This window comes from Palaemon carinicauda, chromosome 19 (assembly GCF_036898095.1).
Source record: "Palaemon carinicauda isolate YSFRI2023 chromosome 19, ASM3689809v2, whole genome shotgun sequence".
Lineage (NCBI taxonomy): Eukaryota > Metazoa > Arthropoda > Malacostraca > Decapoda > Palaemonidae > Palaemon > Palaemon carinicauda.
The window spans coordinates 14,977,515-14,996,217 of NC_090743.1; the positions used below are offsets into that span (position 1 = coordinate 14,977,515).

The window sequence follows — 18,703 nt, forward strand, 5'->3', positions numbered from 1 at the left end:
AAAAGGCGACATTTAATCGTGATGAAGAATGGCGTTTCATTTAATATTTTATCGCGTTCCCCCAAATATTACATTTTTGCTAAGCTAATATTTTTTTGTCTATCAATCGGTTGACATTGACCTTTGCTAACGTGAGTCTTTTCTTACACATCAGTATATTATTACACATATTTGGGTGGCTACTACGATAAAAGAAAAAAAAAACAGTGCACGTATCAAAGAATATGAAGTGTCTTGTAGTTAATGTGTTAAGTCGTTAAGAGAAATATTTCCCTAAAGAAAGAAATTACACATTGCATTGTGAAGCTCAGCGTGACATCAATGAGTATTTTTTTTTCTATAAATATATTATTAATTAGAACTAACGATGCACTTTGATTCGGGATCTTGCTCAATGTTCTTATCATTATCCCAATGCAAACAATAACTATTTAAGAAAAAATAATTGACTTAATTCTGAATTTCTGAGCCTTATCAAGGTTAGAGTTTAGATATTTAGTCTTAGTCAAGGAAACAGTTTGTGGTAAATGCATGCGAGAGTTAACGATTTAACATTGTCATTCCATAAGCACTGTTTGCTCTTTTCCACAAATTCCTTTGAAATTTCAAGCCATTCTATACCTTTCTGATGGCTCTGTCACCACTCATATAAATAGTTTACACAATGTACTTATTCAAAGTTTGGACATACAACTTTCGAAGTTTTACTATAGCCGGCAAGTTGCCCAAACTCGCAATTGCGAACAAACCACAAACCCGCTACGTGTGACTGTTGCTCAATTCATCATCTGTTAAGATTTCATGAACGTTTTCTGAAACTGCAACGGCAGATGCTTTCATAACACATTTATGTATGCTATATAACCTCAAATATTCAGCAAATGACAAATGCTGACATGCAAATACGTAAACTTATATGGGAAAGCTCTTGTGACTCTGTTATGGACGTGGAAATTAAATGCATGCCTTATAGCAAATATGTCGATGGATATACTTATTTAAATTTATAAATTTCTTCAAACACAGCTAATGATTTCTTGTGTTACACAAGAAGTCCTTGGGTACGACGAGATCTGCTTAAGAAACAGCAAACTTCTTCTACCATTTAGCTGTTGTTTACGAAAATATGGCAGGAATCACGCCGACTTGCGAGGATATAGGGGTTCGTTAATTACTGACTTGTGCAGCTTGTTTTTTAATTGATTCTGACATTTAGGTCACGTTGGTGAATCGTATGTATTATATCTTTAGTTTTAACTGTTTGAAGTTACTAATAAATGCACAGTCCGGTTTAGACGAAGCTAACCAAAAGTCCTCCACCGGTGGCCGTAGTTTGATATGTTTACATGTCTTACCGGTTACCATGTAACACTTAATCTTAATTCTTTTAATAAGTATCATTCAACAAAATCCAATTTTGTTTTACCTAATAATTGACTGCTATTTGCCACAATTATATCCATAGGCATATGTATTCTACCCATAGATTTAATTATATAATGTAGACATGTGACTAGGTGTAATAAGTCGAAGTAATTTTGTGAAGCTAACCAAGCTTTTAGAATATCAATACACATTTAAAGATTACGTGTTGTTGGTTGTATTATAAACAGGTCTCCTATTTCATCCTATCTGCTCCCCATTGAAAAGTGTGGAATAAAAGTTGTTCAAGGCATCTTGAAACCTCGGAAAATTACCTCAATGATACCATAAATTGAATTAGGACACATTTCTGTTATTTTCTCCATATAAAGTATATCATGGACAAAAGAGGGGGTGTATGTATGATAGCGGCCACCTGTATTTATAATTATGACTAACTTAGAATACAGCAGTGTAAGGGAGGTCGTAGGGGCCGTTATCCCCCGTTAAGTATGTAGGTAAGGACACGGGTTGTACGTTAGGTTGGGGGAAAAGTTTAGGTTAGTTACTGACCATTTTTAATCAGCACATGTAGAACTGGCCGCTGTTGTACAAAGGCTCCCAAAAGATGAACGTGCGATAGGATGTTTAGCAAATAGAAATTTGATGTGAGCTTAGGGGCTCATACTCCTATCCCTGGTTAGTATAGTTATGGTGGTCTGTCAGTTTATATAGTGATAACTTAGGCTATGATATGTCCATCTTATTTCTTTACAATTTTTAGTATACAGGTGAACACAAAATGAGATTGAAACTCCTATTTGGAGCCTTTGTATGTTAGCGGCCAGTTCCTCATGAGTTGATTGAAAATGGACATCAACTAACCTAAACTTTCCCCCATAACCTAACCTACAAGCCGTGCCCTTACATACATACCTAACAGGGGACCTAACGCCTCCTGCGACCCCTCTTACACTGCCGTATTCTAAGTTAGCCATAATAATACATACAGGTGGTTGCTATCATACATACACCCCCTCCTATTTTCTGTGATGCTAATATCAGATTTGGTTATGATTGACCCACCTTATGTGGAACATGGGCTGCCCCCAATCAAAGCCCAAAAGACTAAAGGCTCGTCCTGTGACACCAGTGCTAGTGAGTAAAGCTCCGGCAATTTTCGGTTTTATGTCTTAAGTTGGGTGTTTTTGCCTCCATGGCCGAACATGCATGTCAGCCCGGAGCCGGGTGTTACCCAGTGCATCGCCCCTGACTCGGCTACCCATGATTACCACCCATTCCTGTGTCGCAGGGCCCTGTTAGTACCTAGGCTACCCCTTCCCGCATGACAGTGTTCCCCAGTGTTGTGGTTCCTGTTAGAGCAACCTTTGCAGCTTCTCCCCTGGAGTGGCATTATCAATGGTTTGTGACAGGACCAACTGTGGTATTAGTTCTTGGTTATCTGTTTTCCTTGAGGAACCCATTTTTCAATATTAAACTTACCCGATAATCATGTAGCTGTCAACTCCGTTGCCCGACAGAATTCTATGGAGGGATACGCCAGCTATCACAATACTAGAAGGGGGTGTACTTACCAGCGCCACCTGTGGCCAGGTACTATAGTACTTCTTGTTGACACCTCCTCAATTTTTCCTCTGTCGTGCTTCCGGCAAGACGTTCTGGGATACGCTTATGATCTTCGAGTATTTTCACGGCTTTTGGTGAAGTATTCTCTCAGATTTCGGCTGTCGCTTTACTGGAAACCTTCTTATATTAGCTTAGATAGCTTTTATATAGTCCTGATTAACGGTTAACGATCTTTTGCTTGATTTTGGAACCCCACTTGGCTAACTCTTTGGATTCAAGATGTCTGACATTTCGCAAGCCCCCTCCCATAGGCGATGTAGGTCTTGCAATAGGCGTATTCCGAAGGCCTCGGTAGATCCTCACACCGCTTGTTCTGACTGTAGGGATAGGCCCTGTCAGTTAGAAAATCGATGTGAGGAATGCGCCGGACTTTCGGAACTTGATTTTGTCCGTCTTTTGAAATATTCAACTAAGTTAGAGAGAGGCAGAGTTAGGAGGAGTTCTTCTCACTCTTCACTTTTTTCCTCACCTCATGATCCCCTACCTTTTCCTACCCCTGTAGTGGCTACCCCCGAACCTACTATTTGCCCTCAGCCTGATATGTCTGTTGTGTTGCGTGCTATTCAGGCCTTAGGCGATAAAGTAGAGTCAGTGGTTAGCGATCATAAGTCTCTTATGGCCGAAGTCAAGGAGCTTAAGGTCAAGAGTGCAGTGGGTGGTATTAGTGCCAGTGCTGTGACGAGTGCTAGTGTCAGTGCAGTGCCAAGTGCTAGTGTCAGTGTCAGTGTGGTGCGTGAGGATACTTCTGTGCGCGCCAGTCGTCCTCCCAGTCCGGGACCTCTTGCAAGCTCCCATGCCCAGGGGAGAAGCAATGTCGAAGGGCAAAAGGGTTCGGCAGGCCTTGATCGGCGCACAGAAGTATCCTCGGTGGTTGCGGGCGTGTCTTCCAGAGACCGTCACTCCCACCTGCAGACGATTGAGCCCGTCTTTTACTCGTCCGCTGATCAATTGTCAGGGAAGAAACGCTGGACTCAGGTCTCTAGACCACTCAAACGCAGAGTCCAGTACGCGAGCGCTCAACCGGGCTGCAGTCATTGGCTCAGCTCTGACTCGCCACAGTCATCAGTCGACTGCACTCCGCCCAAGAGGAGTAAGGTTCTGCCGCAACAGATCTCTGCTGTTCAGGCTTTGCCTCAGCAGACCGTAGTGTCTGCCGACCCCAAGTTGTCTCTTCTGCAGTCCATGCAGTCACAACTTTCGGTCTTGATGCGTGAGTGTCGAGCTGAGAAGGTTGCGCCTCCGCCTCCGCCTGCACTTGCTCCGCCTGCGCTCGCTCCGCCTGCGCTCGCTCCGCCTGACCGCAGTACCACCTGCCAGGCGTACGATGTTGAGCCACGTTCTGAGTTTACTGTTCCCAGTGGTGTTCAGCCTCCGCCTTCCTTAAGGCAACCTCAGCAATGGGATCAGGAGGCTTATACCCCTCTTCCTCCGCTTCCACTTGCTGCTCCACCAGTGATGCAACACTCAGTCGAGGTACAACAACCTCTCCCAACCATGAGTCAGTCTCCTCAGCTCTCGCTGCAGCGAGCTCAACCCTCCTCTAGGCAAGCACCACAACACCTTAGCCTTGCGCCTCAGGAGCCTCAACTGGCGAGACATTTACTTTGTTCTGCGCAGCCTCTATCTCATCGCTCTCCGCTCACACCACAGGAACAGGAACTTACTACTCCGCTTCCGCCAACCTCTCAGCAAGCTCAACCCTTGAGTTCAGCCACTCATGACAGGAGTCAGCCTCCTCCACCCATGCGCCTTCCTTCTGCTTCTGCTTTTGTTCAGCCTTTGCAGTCTGAGCCTCAGGTGTTCCCTCAACAGAGTCTTGAAGAGGAAACCACTAATATTGATGTTCCAGCTCGTACTGACTCTGCTGTTCAGCATTCCTGTCCGATCTCTTCGCTACACTCTGGTGATGAGGCGTCTGATGATGAGGCGGCACACCTGGATCCCTCATCAGACGTGGATGAATCCAAGCCTTCTCCACAGTCTATTGACTTTCGTAAGGTCTTGGCTCTGCTTAGGGAGGTATACCCAGACCACTTTGTCTGCTATTCCCCGCTCTCCACCGTCTGAGTTTTCGCTGGGCATGCAGCCAGCTAAGTCGACCTATACTAAGCTAGTCCTAGCAAGGTCCTCTAAGAGAGCGTTAAGGATCTTAGGGGAGTGGCTGCAGACTAAGCAACACCTTGGCAAGACTTCTTTCATGTTTCCTCCGACTAAGCTCACTTCTAAAGCGAGCGTTTGGTATGCCACAGGAGGGGAACCAGGCTTGGGAGTACCTGCCTCTGCCCAGGCTGACTTCTCAAGTCTGGTAGACTCGCCTCGTAGAACTGCAATGAGGCGCTCTAAGGTTTGCTGGACCTTCTCAGACCTTGATCACTTCCTGAAGGGAGTTTTTAGAGCATTTGAGATGTTCAACTTTCTAGACTGGTGCCTGGGGGCCCTCAGCAAGAAGACCTCCCCTGCGGACAAGGATTCTGCCATGCTATTAATGTCCTGCATGGATAAGGCCATTAGAGATGGATCTGGCGAGCTTGCGTCGATGTTTGTATCAGGGGTTCTTAAGAAAATGGAACAGCTTTGTACCTTCCTTTCCTCCAGCATTACACCTTGTCAAAGGTCACAACTCCTTTTCGCTCCGCTCTCGAAGTTCCTCTTCCCCGAAGAGCTGGTTAAGGACTTGTCTGCTGCCCTGATACAAAAGGACACACATGATCTTGTAGCCTCATCGGCTCGTAAGTCTAAGGTTGCTACCTCTGTCCCCAGGACTTATCGCACCCCAGTGGCTGATACTCCTGCTACGAGGTTCATACCGCCCTTTCGTGGTAGAGCCCCCAGCCGAGGAAGCTCCCGTCCAGACTCTTCCAGGAGCAAGTCTAGGAAAGGCTCCAAGGCCTCTAAAGGAAAAAACTGACTCTCCGCATCTCCAGACAGCAGTAGGAGCCAGACTCAAGAGCTTCTGGCAAGCCTGGGAAAAGAGAGGTGCAGACGCCCAGTCTGTCAGTTGGCTGAGGGAGGGTTACAGGATTCCATTCTGCCTCAAACCCCCTCTGTCCACATCTCCCATCAACCTCTCTCCCAACTACAAAGAAGAGGACAAGAGGCTAGCGTTGCACCAGGAGGTGTCGCTACTTGTGCAGAAGAAGGCAGTGGTTATAGTCCGGGACCATCAATCCCCGGGCTTCTACAACCGTCTCTTTCTGGTGGCCAAGAAGACAGGAGGTTGGAGACCGGTGCTGGACGTCAGCGCGCTCAATGCGTATGTCACCAAGCAGACGTTCACGATGGAGACGACGAAGTCGGTCCTAGCAGCGGTCAGGCAGGAGGACTGGATGGTCTCGTTGCACTTGAAAGATGCCTACTTTCACGTTCCTATTCATCCAGACTCCCAACCTTTCCTGAGATTCGTTTTTGGAAAGGTTGTCTACCAATTTCAAGCCCTGTGTTTTGGCCTAAGCACAGCTCCTATGGTGTTCACGCATCTGATGAGGAATATAGCAAAATTCCTCCACTTATCGGACATCAGAGCCTCCCTCTACTTAGACGACTGGCTGTTGAGAGCCTCCACGAGTCGTCGCTGTCTGGAGAGTCTCAACTGGACTTTGGACTTAATCAGAGAACTGGGTCTGTTAGTCAACACAGAAAAGTCTCAGCTCATTCCCTCCCAATCCATTGTGTACCTGGGAATGGAGATTCGGAGTCAGGATTTTCGGGCTTTTCCATCGGCCCCCAGGATAAGCCAAGCCCTAGAGTGCATCATGAGCATGCTGAAGAGGAGCAGTTGCTCGGTGAGACAGTGGATGAGTCTCACAGGGACCCTTTCATCACTGGCCCTGTTCGTCGAGCTAGGGAGACTCCACCTCCGCCCTCTTCAATTCCATCTTGCAGCTCATTGGGACAAGGGTTCGACTCTCGAAGCAGTCTCTATCCCAGTCACCAAAGAGATGAAGACCACTCTCTTGTGGTGGAAGCACAATCTCCTTCTCAGGGAGGGCCTATCGTTGGCTATTCAGACCCCCAATCTTCATCTCTTCTCAGATGCATCGGACTCGGGCTGGGGTGCAACCTTGAACGGACGGGAATGCTCGGGAACGTGGAACGAGGAACAGGGAACGCTCCACATCAACTGCAAGGAGCTACTAGCAGTTCATTTAGCCCTGCTGAACTTCAAGTCCCTCCTGCTAGGCAAAGTGGTGGAGGTGAACTCAGACAACACCACAGCCTTGGCTTACATCTCCAAGCAAGGAGGGACCCATTCGAGGAGCCTATACGAGATAGCAAGGGACCTCCTCATTTGGTCAAGAAGTCAAAACCTCACTTTAGTCACGAGGTTCATTCAGGGCAATATGAACGTCTCAGCAGATCGCCTAAGCAGAAGGAATCAGGTCATTCCCACGGAATGGACCCTCCACAAGAGTGTGTGCAACAGGCTTTGGACCTTGTGGGGTCAACCTACCATAGATCTGTTTGCCACCTCCATAACCAAGAGACTTCCGCTGTACTGTTCCCCAGTTCCAGACCCTGCAGCAGTTCATGTGGATGCTTTTCTACTGAACTGGTCCCATCTCGACCTTTACGCATTCCCACCGTTCAAGATAATAAACAAAGTTCTGCAGAAATTCATCTCGCACGAAGGGACACGGCTGACGCTGGTTGCTCCCCTTTGGCCTGCAAGAGAATGGTTCACAGAGGTACTTCAATGGCTAGTCGACATCCCCAGGACTCTACCTCTAAGAGTGGACCTTCTACGTCAACCTCACGTAGACAGGTTGCACCCAAACCTCCACGCTCTTCGGCTGACTGCCTTCAGACTGTCGAAAGATTCGCTAGAGCTAGAGGCTTTTCGAAGGAGGCAGCCAGTGCGATTGCCAGAGCAAGAAGGGTTTCCACTCGTAGAGTCTACCAATCTAAGTGGGAAGTCTTCCGGAGCTGGTGTAGAGCCAATTCAGTATCCTCTACCAATACCTCTGTGACCCAAATAGCTGACTTCCTTTTACACCTTAGGAATGAGAGATCCCTTTCAGCCCCTACGATTAAAGGGTATAGGAGTATGTTGGCTTCAGTTCTCCGCCACAGAGGTTTGGACCTTTCTTCCAACAAGGACCTTCAAGACATCCTTAAGTCTTTTGAGACGTCTAAAGAGCGTCGTCTATCCACTCCAGGCTGGAACCTAGACGTGGTCTTAAGGTTCCTTATGTCACCTAGGTTCGAACCTCTCCAGTCAGCTTCCTTCAAGGACCTTACCCTCAAGACTCTTTTTCTCGTCTGCCTTGCAACAGCTAAGAGAGTCAGTGAGGTTCATGCCTTCAGCAAGAACATTGGTTTCACGACCGAATCTGCAACATGTTCTTTTCAGCTCGGATTCCTAGCAAAGAACGAACTTCCTTCACGTCCTTGGCCTAGATCGTTTGAAATACCTAGCCTCTCCAACATGGTAGGTAACGAACTAGAGAGAGTTCTTTGCCCTGTCAGAGCTCTCAAGTATTATCTTAATAGGTCTAAACCTATTCGAGGACAGTCAGAAGCCTTATGGTGCGCCATCAAGAAACCTTCGAGGCCCATGTCCAAGAACGGGGTTTCGTATTATATAAGGCTTCTGATTAGAGAAGCCCATTCTCACTTAAAGGAGGAAGACCTTGCATTGCTGAAGGTAAGGACCCACGAAGTTAGAGCCGTAGCTACTTCGATGGCCTTTAATAAAAACCGTTATCTGCAGAGCATAATGGATGCAACCTATTGGAGGAGCAAGTCAGTGTTTGCATCATTTTATCTTAAAGATGTCCAGTCTCTTTACGAGAACTGCTACACCCTGGGACCATTCGTAGCAGCGAGTGCAGTAGTAGGTGAGGGCTCAGCCACTACATTCCCTTAATCCCATAACCTTTTTTAACCTTTCTCTTGAATGCTTTTATTGTTGTTTTTATGGTTGTTACGGTAGGCTAAGAAGCCTTCCGCATCCTTTTGATTTGGCGGGTGGTCAATTCATTCTTGAGAAGCGCCTGGGTTAGAAGTTATGTAGAGGTCCTTTAGTAGGGGTTGCAGCCCTATATACTTTAGCACCTTTGAGTTGATTCAGCCTCCAAGAGGAACGCTGCGCTCAGTAAGGAAGACGAACTTAAAAAAGAGGCAGAGTAACGGTTCAATTCGACTTCCTTACCAGGTACTTATTATTTCATTGTTATTTGAGATAACTGTTATATGAAATATGGGATACTTAGCTATCCTTTAATCTTGTACACTGGTTTTCACCCACCCCCCTGGGTGTGAATCAGCTACATGATTATCGGGTAAGTTTAATATTGAAAAATGTTATTTTTATTAGTAAAATAAATTTTTGAATATACTTACCCGATAATCATGATTTAATCGACCCTCCCTTCCTCCCCATAGAGAACCAGTGGACCGAGGAAAAATTGAGGAGGTGTCAACAAGAAGTACTATAGTACCTGGCCACAGGTGGCGCTGGTAAGTACACCCCCTTCTAGTATTGTGATAGCTGGCGTATCCCTCCATAGAATTCTGTCGGGCAACGGAGTTGACAGCTACATGATTATCGGGTAAGTATATTCAAAAATTTATTTTACTAATAAAAATAACATTTTCCTTGGTCACCTTTAGACACTCGTGCTAGTCAAGTATCCTTTAGCTGCCAATTGTATGTGCCCACTCCCTGCATCCGTTCTAGGAAGTGCCGTTTACATCTTGGTATCTTCTTAAAAGGTATTTCATCACACCTCCTGAGTACTTTTCTCCCAGGTGCTGTTTGGGTACTTACTGGTGTAGCACAGAATCCCCCCCCCCCCCCCCCCCCCCCCCCGGGAAAATTAGCCTAGGACGGATTTCCCCCCGGGTATAGCAGCCGGGGCGGTTATTCCCCCTAGGGGAATTTCTGACTCAGGATGTTTTTTCCCCTATAGGCCACATCCCCCTCTTACATAGAAGCTAATTTAATGAATTGCATAATCGACGGTAAGTTTGACAAAATAATAGGAATTTTTTTCACATCGGAATCATAAGTTTACGTAGTCTGGTAATTTACTGGTACTTGTGTATAGTACTAATAATGTGTTGAATTTATAATGCAGTACTCACTGATAGTATGTAGGCAGCACATCATAATGTTATACCATGTCAGTTATGATCCGTAGTTACTTATACCATGTCATTATTGTCTAAGTTGGAGTCAAAGGCAGTTTCAGACACCAATGGTGATGCCTCATTATACTTGTCATAATCAGATTATCAGAATCATGGTAAAAAAAAAAAAAAAAAAGTCTATCAGAGGGCTTGATAAAACGTTCTTAAAAGTCAATTAAAAGTAACAAATTTTTGAAGTGTTAATTCATTGTATCCTTTTTCTTTTGGATTGTGGGATTGGATTATACTTAAGACAACTCCATGAGGCCTTATAAATTTGAGTTCTAAGGCAGGCAGTGTGGCACTATTCAATACACGATTCGCCCTCGACCACTTCGCGTCCATTCTTGACCTACCCATGTCCCAAGAATGTCATCCTCCTTTGCCTTAAGTGTTGCATGAAGCGTTGTAATTGCATCTTCGTCCATATACTGTATTTTTAAACATTTAAGTGCTTGTCTTTTCATGACAAGCATGTCGGAAAGCTTCTCTGGTTTTGTCTCTATTTCATCTTCTGTGACTCTTCTCCTTCTGCTTCCACCCTTCTGACAGTTTTCTCATCTACAAACATGAGTAAAATTACTTTCTCTTCTGGTGAAATGTGTAGAACTCCCGTTTGTTCAGGATATTGCTGCTGCTCATTCACAGATGCGTTGCACGGTTCTGCTCCAGTGATGTCATCTTCTTGTCTTAAACTGTTTGTATCATTTTGTTTTTACACCTTTAAATTCACTATGTGGTACAAGTTTTTTATCTATTTGATGCAACGTTTTTCAATTTTGCGCATCCTTTGCTCAGAAGAGAAGCAACTTCATACGGGCCTATGTACTTTGCTTCTAGTTTTCCTCTCATTCGGTGATTTTTGTTTTTGTTTCTTAATAGTACTAATGAGCCCTCAACTATTTCATTGTACTTAGATGTGTCTTACATCATAGTTCTTCCTTTGTCTGTCTTGCACTTTAGCTATATTCATGGTTATTTTTTAATCAGCTGCCTTTTTTCTGACACCACTCTCTCTGTTAGCTCTTTAACAGTCTACTGTCATTACCCTAGTTCCTACCTCCTCACATGACTCAGTATCTAGGTAGACTGGAAGCTTGGGATCTATCCTAAACATTGCAGTGTTAGGAGTAACACCAGTGCTGGCATAATCTGAAGTACGATATCTGAATAGGATTCTCTTTATGCGCAGATCCCAATCGTTCTGTTTTTCATTAACACATTTGATAAAAGCTCTTTCGAGGGTTTGATTAAATCTTTCCTGCAATCTGTTTGTGGATGATAGGCTGAAGCAATTCTGTGATCTATCTTTAACTTGGCACATATGATATCATATGATATGGTAATCACTAACAAGTTCTTTGATGCCCTTAAAATAATACTTTGTAGTAATTCTTCCAATTGTATGGTATGTGGTAAGTGAGCTTCTCCATATTCTGACGTAGCTGTTCCCACTGCCACTGCTCGAAAAACTGTAAAGCATATTGGCACCTAGTGATTGTAGTTTATAACACCAGAGGGGTGGGGGAAATCTTGGCCCAGAGGGGGAAATATCCTGGCACAAAATTCACCCAGGGGATATATATCCTGGGCCATATTTCCCTTGGGGCAAATTTTAGACGGGAAAACAGGCTGTTACACTTACTTATTCATCAGAGGTAAGTTGAAGGGGTAGAGGGTACTTACTTACTTACTTGGAGAAATGTTCTTTGATTAGTTCATCATCACAGTATAGAGGAGCTAGATTTAGTACTGTACTTTACCTGGGTAAACATGAAATTTCCTTTCCCTCTTTCGGCTTGCTTCAGCTTGTGTTCAAATAGGTTGATCACTCCAAATTTCATGTAGTGTCGGGTGACTTCTGGCAGCCTCAGGTAGCAGCTTCCTTCCATTTGCCTTTGATCAAGGTCTGGGCGTGGACATGGTTTTTTGAGGAAAATTTGACTTTCTTCTCAATAGTCTCTGTGGTACCATTTAAGGCTCTGCAAACTCTCAGTGGTCTCTCACAATTTTTCCATAACCTTGGGGTTTCTGTTCTGCGGAATCTAATGCTACCGTTATGGGACTCAATATATTAATTGTGTAGGTCTTGTGGGATTAGTACTGAAAGGCATGGAGAGATTATTTTTAGTGTCTTACTTCTGGTTGGTGAGTTTTATCTCATGAATGTATGATCCACTCTAGAGGACGGTCATATGGCTTAAGCAAAAGTTTATATATAGGCTTGCAGTCAGATCCTTCTCTAAGGAAGAATTTGTCATTTCTTGATGTTTGAGTGATCCTGTCCTCTTCGGAGAGTCATTTGCTTGAAGATCGAGGCCACTTTCCTTTTTGTCATAATCTTAGATTTGTGATAAACGGGGAAAAGTTGGATCTCACTTGCAAGTATATAATGAATTACCTGGGTGTACTGATTGACACGACAGCAACGAGAGTGTTTGTTTCATACTTGCCTCAACAGAGCCAAGTAGGTAGCATAACCATTCCCAACTAGCTACTTGTTGTCAATAAAGAAACTTGGATTTCAGTGGTGTCTAAAGTGTCACTGATTAATAGGTAGGAATCTCCCCCCACTTTTATTCCAGAGGAACAAAAGGAATAGTAAGATGTTACCGATAGCTAGATGACAGGAACTTTGTGTCCACCTCTGAAGGTGAATAAAATGAGGGGGGGAACATCCAACTGGAGCGTCCAGTTTCTTTTGGGAGTGCTGGTCATAGAAGAATAGCAACTTATCAGTATAGGGGAAATGCATGCAGCTATTTGGGCTCTGGAGGCATTCCAGCAATGAGTGACAGGAGGGCTTAGGAGCTAAAGAAGTCTTCTTGCCCTTCCATGAGTTGACAAAGCTGATACAGGTCAGGGCGGCATGCCACCACACTGTAGAGCTGTCAGCAAGATGAATTCCTGACAAGAGGAACATCCTAGCAGACCAGCTCAGTTGCCAGGTACAAGTAGTAGCGTAGACCCTTTAATTTACGGCCAACCCCGGTCCTCGAGAGACAGTGTTGCTTCCCCTAGCGAATCGGCCCCACCTCCCCCACCGGGTGAGGCCTTGTCTCTGTCTCCTTTTTTACAGTTGTGGTCATCCTTGGGGCTTCCTGGTCAGCCCTCCAAGGACTCCTTGCTGCGCTTCATCATTCGTAGTGCTAGTGCGCAGCTATCGTCGACTTCAGAGTTAAATCCTCTGTCATGCGTCAACGTTGTATTGTCTGAGTCGTTACAGTATTTGTGGTCGCTGCCGACGCCCGTGATCCTTCAGACTCTCCAGCTGTTGCTGCCGACTCTGTTCCCCCTGTTCCTGTACATCCTTCAAGGGGGGAACTTAGGCTTTCTTTTGTCTCTCTTGCAAGTGTTTCTCCTCCTTGGGGAGTTCACTCATAGATACTCCTCTGCGGAGGACTGCTGCTTCTAAAGGTCAGCTTGATGATCACCTGGCCTCTAGAGGGCGTCTTCGACGCAGAGCTCGCCCTCCTCTTCGCCTTATAGGTGGCCCTTCACCATCCGTGAAAAGGCGCCTCTTCGGCTCTTCAGCCTCATCCTCGCGGCCGTTTCCCGCAGAGGAGCCTCAGCTTCAGTGGTCTTCCGGCCCTCAAACTTCTCCTGTTCCTGAACCTTCTCCTGACGACGCTGCAGCTAGTCCGCGGACTTCGGTCCAAGACTTCTGTGGATCGTTCGCTATCCCGTTGGTGGATGTTCGCCCTTTCAAAGGGCACACCCCTGTTCCAATTCAACCTTCATGCCGATCTGCTGACCTGCTTTCATCGTTCCTGTCTCCTATTCATCATCTGCCTGCTTGTGCTGTACCTCCTAAGTGTTTAGCTGCACGCCAACGCTCTCCAGTCCGCCAGCGACCTTCAGTGCACCAGCGCTTGCCAGGATCATGTCAGCACCCTCCAGGACTTCAACGCTTTCTAGAGCGTCATCGCTCTCCACTGCTTCAGCGCCCTTCGCCTGCTCATCAGCGCCTTCCAATGCCTCAGCGATCTCCTGATCGCCAGCGCTTTCTCACTGGTCTAAGGACCAATGTTTGCCAGCTTGCTAGCCCTCTCCAACTCGTCAGCGCTCCCCTGCGCAGCTGCGCTCTCCTACACAGCAGCGTTCTGAAGCGCAGCGACGTTCTCCTGCTCGTTTGCACTCTCCAACTCGTAAGCGTTCTCCTAGGCGTCAGTGCTGTCCTGTGCGCCATTGCTCTCCTGCGCTTCAGCACTCTACAGCTTGCCAATGCTCGCCAGCACTCACGTGCGCTACCTTCCTCACCTGCACACTCACATATACCTGCGCAGCACCGTATTGCACGCCATCATTCTCCTGTGAGCAAGCGCTCTCTCGTGCACTTGCCTCAAACCTCAGAGCAGGTTCTCCAGTCGTCAAAACATAATGAACTTCACAATAGAAATTGTGACAGGTCACCATTTCCACCAGCGGAGGTCAGGAGGGACAATCCTATCTGGCCTTTGATGCTTGAGTCCTACCTCCTTCCTTGGAAGGAATCTAAGGACTCGAGACTCTCCCAAAGTCCTCTTCAAGGACCTCCAGGCCTACAGGAACCACTAGTCACTCTAGAGATGCCTGAAACCCACCCTGAGAGGAGCTCTCTGGGGTGGAAGGAGGAGACTAAGCTGCTAGACCCACTTTTTCGGAGTGGGGAGCAGGAAGTCAGAACATGCGTTCTGGCAAGTTCTGATTCTTATTAGGGAACTCAACGGGTTTAATTACTCAGAGGTACCCCCACGAGAGGGCAAAGACAGTCTTAGACCGTGTCTTTGGCACTCAGAAGCCCTCTTTAGACTAGTGCAGCCTTGCCCTGGTCTCAAGGGGTAAGGGGTGCCCGGACTAAGATTGCCGAACAGCTCTCCGTGCCCTCCTCCTCCCAACGTTCCGGCTCTACCGCCTCGTCCAGCTCTTCCTCTCCATCACTCTCTGGAAGAGCTCACCAAGGGAGTCTCTCTAGACGGGCTCTCCAGCTGTCAGATCTCTTTCTCGGCATCAGAGATCCTCAACCTGGAGGTCATGAAGTAGCCATGCAGGCTACTTCATGGCTTGATCTGTGGTTGGGCACCCTGGGAATCCTGGTTTGAACCGAGGATTTTTCCAAGGAATTCACCAGGAAAGCGATGGAAACTTTCCTTCTCTCAGGCACCCCCACCATCGAGTTTCTCGCCCATCAAGTCTCTAACTTACGGGCAAACACCATTCTGAAACATCAAGACGCAGTGTCTGAGAGATTCCATCAACAGGTCCCAAATAGCGAGATTGCTAGGCTCAGGAACTCCTCTTTAGAGGGATCCTCTCTGTTTGAGGAAAAGGATGAGGAACATGCTGCTGAGAGATGGAACAAGTCTCACTAGGACTCCCTCCTTTACAGGGCTTTAACATCTAAGCCCTATAAACCACCAGCTCCTCAGCAGTCCCGTCCAATGAAGATCATGACGAACAAGACTGCAACGAAGACAACGGTGTCTAAAAAGCCCTTTCCGACCAAAGACGGGAAAGGCACTATGTCCTCCAGGGAAGAAAATTTCTTAGAGGGAGCGGCCGAGGTCGCAAACGCTAGGAAAGGCATTCCCCCTGCTTTTCCACCAGTGTTGGAATGCCTACGAAGTTGCTGGGACAGGTGGAAGCAACTCAGGACCGAGCCCTGGACAATCTCCATGATTCGTTCAGGGTATCGCATCCCGTTCACACCATCTCTCCCTTCCCTGATCAGGAATCCAGTGTCAGTAGACTCCTTTGCGATGGGATCAGCAAAGGGGCTAGCCCTCTAGGCAAAAGTCCAAACCCTATTGAAGAAGGGTGCTCTCCAAGAGGCAGACGAGTCCCCAGGCCTCATCAGTTGACTCTCTCTTGTGAAAAATGCATCTGTAGGCTGGAGACCTGTTATTGACCTCTCAGCTCTGAACAAGTTTGTCAAGCAAACTCCCTTCAGCATGGAGACGGCAGACACAGTCAGACAAGCGGTAAGACCACGGGACTTTATGTGCACACTGGACCTAAAAGACGCGTACTTCCAGATCCCAATCCATCCGTCTTCAAGGAAGTACTTAAGATTCAGCCTAGACAACAGGAAATACCAGTTTAAGGTGCTGTGCTTCTGTCTTTCCACAGCACCTCAAGTCTTCACCAGAGTATTCACCCTAGTATCATCTGGGGCACACAGGAATGGCATCCGTCTCCTCCGTTATCTGGACGACTGGCTAATCCTAGCGAACTCGGTGGCAACCCTTCTTCTACACCGAGACAAATTTCTGAAGCTTTGCCAAGATCTGGGGATCATGGTAAACCCTGAGAAGTCTTCCCTGCTTCCTACGCAGAGACTGGTATACCTAGGCATGATAGTAGACACCAATCTCTACAAAGCCTTCCCATCAGACGACAGGATAATGAGGCTGAGAAAGGTCGCAAGACCCTTTCTCAGACGAAAAGAACTTCCAGCCCAGATGTGGTTACGTCTTCTCGAACACCTTTCATCTCTGGTCCGTCTAGTTCCCAACGGCCGCCTCAGGATTTGGTCTCTCCAGTGGCGACTCAAGTCCCGGTGGAATCAGTCCTTCGACTCCTCGGACATCTTGATCTCCATGGGATCAGCGGAACAGATGTACCTCGAATGGTGGGTGTCAGATGAGAAGCTACGAAAGGGAGTGGATCTTCTCGTCCCCCCCCCTCTCTGATTTGATGCTGTTCTGAGGCGCATCCAAAAATGGGTGGGGTCCCACGTTCTGCACCACATGACATCAGGCCTCTGGTCAGAGTCCAATAACTTCCTCCACATGAATCTCTTGGAGATGAAGGCCATCTTTCTAGCCCATTAACAGTTCCATCAGTTCCTGGCGGACCACACAGTGGTGGTGTTGAGTGACAACACCACAGTAGTGGCTTACATCAACAAACAAGGTGGTACTTTTTTGCAGTTTCTATCCCATCTAGCAGTAGAGATACTGAGTTGTGCCGAAGTGTACTTGGTACCACTATCAGCCCACTTCATTCCAGGCAAAAGGAATGTGCTCGCTGACAATCTGAGCAAAGCATCTCAGATAGTGAGTACCGAGTGGTCTTTGGATCATCTAGTAGCCAGCAAAGTCCTAACTTTCTGGGGTTTTCCGACTGTAGATCTATTCGCAACGTCCCTGAATTTCAGGCTCCCGCTGTAGTGGTCCCCAGTTCTGAACCCCAAGGCTTTGTCAAGATGCATTCCAACAACGGTGGGACAACATCGACGTTCATGTGCTTCCCCTGTTCTGTCTGATGAGAAGGATCCTGTTCTGTCTGATGAGAAGGATACTCAACCAGGCCAGAACATCAGTCAACCTCTCAATGACTCTCATAACTCCACTCTGGCATCATGCGGAATGATTCCCAGACCTTCTGCAGCTCCTGACGGAGCCTTCAAGAATACTCTCTCCATGACACGATCTACTTAGACAACCACACGTCAACATCTACCACAAAGTTGTAGCTTCGCTACGACTTCACTCCTGGAGACTATCGCAACAAGTTGCGAAGAGGATGTCTGGATACCTGCAGAAGTCATCAGCAGCAGTCTAGTCTACCAGGCAAAGTGGAATGTGTTCTGTGGCTGGTGTTGTGGAATGAGTAATTACTTGATACCTCTGTTCCGGCAATAGCAGAGTTGTTCTTGTATTTGCGTGAGGAAATGCGCTTTTCAGATTCGGCGGTGAAAGGTTATCGTTCAGCCTTGAACCTCGCCTTCAAACTGAATGGAATGGACATCTCATCGTTGGAACTTTCCTTACTCATACGGAGTTACGAACTTACCCCTCCTCAGTCGGAAGTGAGACCTCCCCCGTGGAATGTAGTTCAAGTTCTCTGGTTTCTAAAGAGGCCTCCCTACTAACCATTACGCTAGGGAACAGATCGTCATCTGACTTAGAAGACGGTGTTCCTGCTCGCCTTAGCTTCGGCCAAACAAGTCGGCGAACTGCATGGTCTCTCATATGACATCGCCCATTCAAGGGGATGGGGAGAGGTAACGTTCAGCTTTGTTCTTGAGTAGGTTGCCAAGACTCAGAATCCAAGGGTGTCGGATCCTAGATTCAACTTCTTCAGATTAACGAGGTTCCACTCTGTAACAGACAACCCAGATCATCTGTTATTCTGCCCAGTAAGAAGTTTGAGGCTCTACCTTAAGAGAACAGCAGCAGCCTGCCCCCGAGTGCCGAAGATGTCAGGGGCATAGCTACATCATACGGTCCCTGGCCTTCAAAATAAATTACTCTGTGATGCTGGCTCTACAAGCTGGGTGTGGAAGCGCCAGACCACTTTCACAGCTCATTATCTGCAAGATGTGACCCACAGGAGGCTCGATGTGTTCTCTGTCGGCCCTGTGGTGGCTGCACAACAGCTGGTTTAATAGCTCAAGCTCCTTATTGGACAGGTAGCAGAGGATTGAGGGCACTGTTCCCTGGTTTAAGTCTTGTGTGAATGAAAAGGAATTACTGGCTCTTTTTCTTTTCTTCATCCTCCCCTCTCTTAGGGAAAGCAGCAGCCTGGATTCTCTGTACAAGCTGACCTCAAACCCCTGCAGGTAAACCATGCTTCCTTG

At 46.8% G+C, this 18,703-nt stretch overlaps 1 protein-coding gene across 3 annotated transcripts in view; it reads left to right on the plus strand.

Moving 5' to 3' along the window:
* Positions 1-1,008: 1,008 nt before the first annotated feature.
* Positions 1,009-18,703, plus strand: part of Ccdc58 (Coiled-coil domain-containing 58) — a 63,374-nt gene continuing 45,679 nt past the window's right edge. The window contains exon 1 of one of the 3 annotated variants that reach the window (XM_068393193.1): positions 1,009-1,162. In XM_068393193.1, coding sequence (XP_068249294.1) covers positions 1,127-1,162 — 36 coding nt within the window. In that variant the 5' untranslated portion in view covers positions 1,009-1,126. Of the gene's footprint in view, positions 1,233-1,323; positions 1,366-18,703 lie in introns of those variants that run through there. The other 2 variants (XM_068393195.1, XM_068393194.1) reach the window with 2 other exon arrangements.